General features: G+C 50.3%; 1 protein-coding gene across 1 annotated transcript; it reads right to left on the bottom strand.

Annotated features, from left to right (window-relative positions):
- Positions 1–272: 272 nt before the first annotated feature.
- LOC117320928 (extensin-like) lies at positions 273–2,530 on the bottom strand (the record flags this gene model as incomplete). Its single annotated transcript, XM_033875406.1, has 2 exons — positions 273–1,364; positions 1,616–2,530. Coding segments are annotated over 2 exons (2,007 nt in total), but the record flags the coding sequence as incomplete, so codon positions are not given.
- Positions 2,531–3,068: the final 538 nt, after the last annotated feature.

Raw genomic sequence — 3,068 nt, 5'->3', positions numbered from 1 at the left:
AATTTCTTGTGTGAAGTTGTTATCAATGACGTACAACCCAGTCAACACGTCTTAAAAACAAAATTTGTCATCATACTGCAGCTGTGGCAATAGTTATACTGAAACACTTTAAACAGGTGAAACATCAACCTGAATCGTCACGATGGCATGTAATAAGTATCAGAGATCAATACAATCTATAGACAAATATATGACCAGAACCATCGTCTGTCTCAGAAAACTTCCATCTAGATCTTCACTACTGAAACCTAATTAATTAATATAACTAATAGTTATAGGGCTGGGTGTGGACTAAAGAGGGCTGGGTGTGGATAGAGGGCTGGGTGTGGACTAAAGAGGGCTGGGTGTGGACTAAAGAGGGCTGGGTGTGGACTAAACAGGGCTGGGTGTGGACTAAAGAGGGCTGGGTGTGGATAGAGGGCTGGGTGTGGACTAAAGAGGGCTGGGTGTGGACTAAAGAGGGCTGGGTGTGGACTAAACAGGGCTGGGTGTGGACTAAAGAGGGCTGGGTGTGGACTAAAGAGGGCTGGGTGTGGACTAAAGAGGGCTGGGTGTGGACTAAAGAGGGCCGGGTGTGGATTAAGGGCTGGGTGTGAACTAAAGAGGGCTGGGTGTGGACTAAAGAGGGCTGGGTGTGGACTAAACAGGGCTGGGTGTGGACTAAACAGGGCTGGGTGTGGACTAAACAGGGCTGGGTGTGGACTAAACAGGGCTGGGTGTGGACTAAACAGGGCCAGGTGTGGACTAAAGAGGGCTGGGTGTGGATTGAGGGCTGGGTGTGGACTAAAGAGGACTGGGTGTGGACTAAACAGGGCTGGGTGTGGACTAAACAGGGCTGGGTGTGGACTAAACAGGGCTGGGTGTGGACTAAACAGGGCTGGGTGTGGACTAAACAGGGCTGGGTGTGGACTAAAGAGGGCCAGGTGTGGACTAAACAGGGCTGGGTGTGGACTAAAGAGGGCCGGGTGTGGATTAAGGGCTGGGTGTGAACTAAAGAGGGCCAGGTGTGGATTGAGGGCTGGGTATGGACTAAAGAGGGCCGGGTGTGGATTGAGGGCTGGGTGTGGACTAAAGAGGGCTGGATGTGGACTAAAGAGGGCTGGGTGTGCACTAAAGAGGGCTGGGTGTGCACTAAAGAGGGCTGGGTGTGCACTAAAGAGGGCTGGATGTGGACTAAAGAGGGCTGGGTGTGGACTAAAGAGGGCCGGGTGTGGACTAAAGAGGGCTGGATATGGACTTAAGAGGGCCGGGTGTGGACTAAAGAGGGCTGGGTGTGGACTAAAGAGGGCTGGGTGTGGATTGAGGGTTTGATGTGGATTGAGGGATGATTGTGGACTTAAGAGGGATGGGTGTGGATGAAGGATCTGGTGTGGATCAAAGGTTTGATGTAGACTTAAAGATGGCCATACGAGTATCGAGGGATGGGTGCACGTGTGGATCAAGGGTCGGATGTGGATGGAGGTTTGGATATGGATGGTCGACTGAGGGTTGGATGTTGACCAAGGGTAGAGAGTAGATCAGCCTTAAAATTCTTATCTTGGATAACTATTAAAAACACTTTAAAAACTTTTCTCAAGAATCTGTGTTGGTTTGCATTCAATTCCCCTGGCTGCACTCTATTCCAGTTTTCTTGGTGTGGACTAAAGAGGGCTGGGTGTGGACTAAAGAGGGCTGGGTGTGGACTAAAGAGGGCTGGGTGTGGACTAAAGAGGGCTGGGTGTGGACTAAAGAGGGCCGGGTGTGGATTAAGGGCTGGGTGTGAACTAAAGAGGGCTGGGTGTGGACTAAACAGGGCTGGGTGTGGACTAAACAGGGCTGGGTGTGGACTAAACAGGGCTGGGTGTGGACTAAACAGGGCTGGGTGTGGACTAAACAGGGCCAGGTGTGGACTAAAGAGGGCTGGGTGTGGATTGAGGGCTGGGTGTGGACTAAAGAGGACTGGGTGTGGACTAAACAGGGCTGGGTGTGGACTAAACAGGGCTGGGTGTGGACTAAACAGGGCTGGGTGTGGACTAAACAGGGCTGGGTGTGGACTAAACAGGGCTGGGTGTGGACTAAACAGGGCTGGGTGTGGACTAAAGAGGGCCAGGTGTGGACTAAAGAGGGCTGGGTGTGGACTAAAGAGGGCCGGGTGTGGATTAAGGGCTGGGTGTGAACTAAAGAGGGCCAGGTGTGGATTGAGGGCTGGGTATGGACTAAAGAGGGCCGGGTGTGGATTGAGGGCTGGGTGTGGACTAAAGAGGGCTGGATGTGGACTAAAGAGGGCTGGGTGTGCACTAAAGAGGGCTGGGTGTGCACTAAAGAGGGCTGGGTGTGCACTAAAGAGGGCTGGATGTGGACTAAAGAGGGCTGGGTGTGGACTAAAGAGGGCCGGGTGTGGACTAAAGAGGGCTGGATATGGACTTAAGAGGGCCGGGTGTGGACTAAAGAGGGCTGGGTGTGGACTAAAGAGGGCTGGGTGTGGATTGAGGGTTTGATGTGGATTGAGGGATGATTGTGGACTTAAGAGGGATGGGTGTGGATGAAGGATCTGGTGTGGATCAAAGGTTTGATGTAGACTTAAAGATGGCCATACGAGTATCGAGGGATGGGTGCACGTGTGGATCAAGGGTCGGATGTGGATGGAGGTTTGGATATGGATGGTCGACTGAGGGTTGGATGTTGACCAAGGGTAGAGAGTAGATCAGCCTTAAAATTCTTATCTTGGATAACTATTAAAAACACTTTAAAAACTTTTCTCAAGAATCTGTGTTGGTTTGCATTCAATTCCCCTGGCTGCACTCTATTCCAGTTTTCTTGTCCTCCCAATATTCTGAGGTTAATGTGGAAAATCTACATCGAATATCCGACAGTAAGATTTTGTCACTTCTGGGTACTGCTTCCATAAATGGTTGAAGGGAGATAACTCTCACTATATCATTTGCAAAATATTCAAATCTCAAAACTCAAGTTGTTGCTGAAAGCCTCTTTATCCAGTCATTATTCTTCAATTTTCTATAATCTGCCCCTCCTTAAAAATGTTTGGCCTGTAAATCAGTGCCCTCAACCAATGGAAATGCTTCGTCCTT

This window comes from Pecten maximus, unplaced genomic scaffold (assembly GCF_902652985.1).
Source record: "Pecten maximus unplaced genomic scaffold, xPecMax1.1, whole genome shotgun sequence".
Taxonomy (NCBI): Eukaryota; Metazoa; Mollusca; class Bivalvia; order Pectinida; family Pectinidae; genus Pecten; species Pecten maximus.
This window is presented reverse-complemented; position numbering and strand designations above follow the sequence as displayed.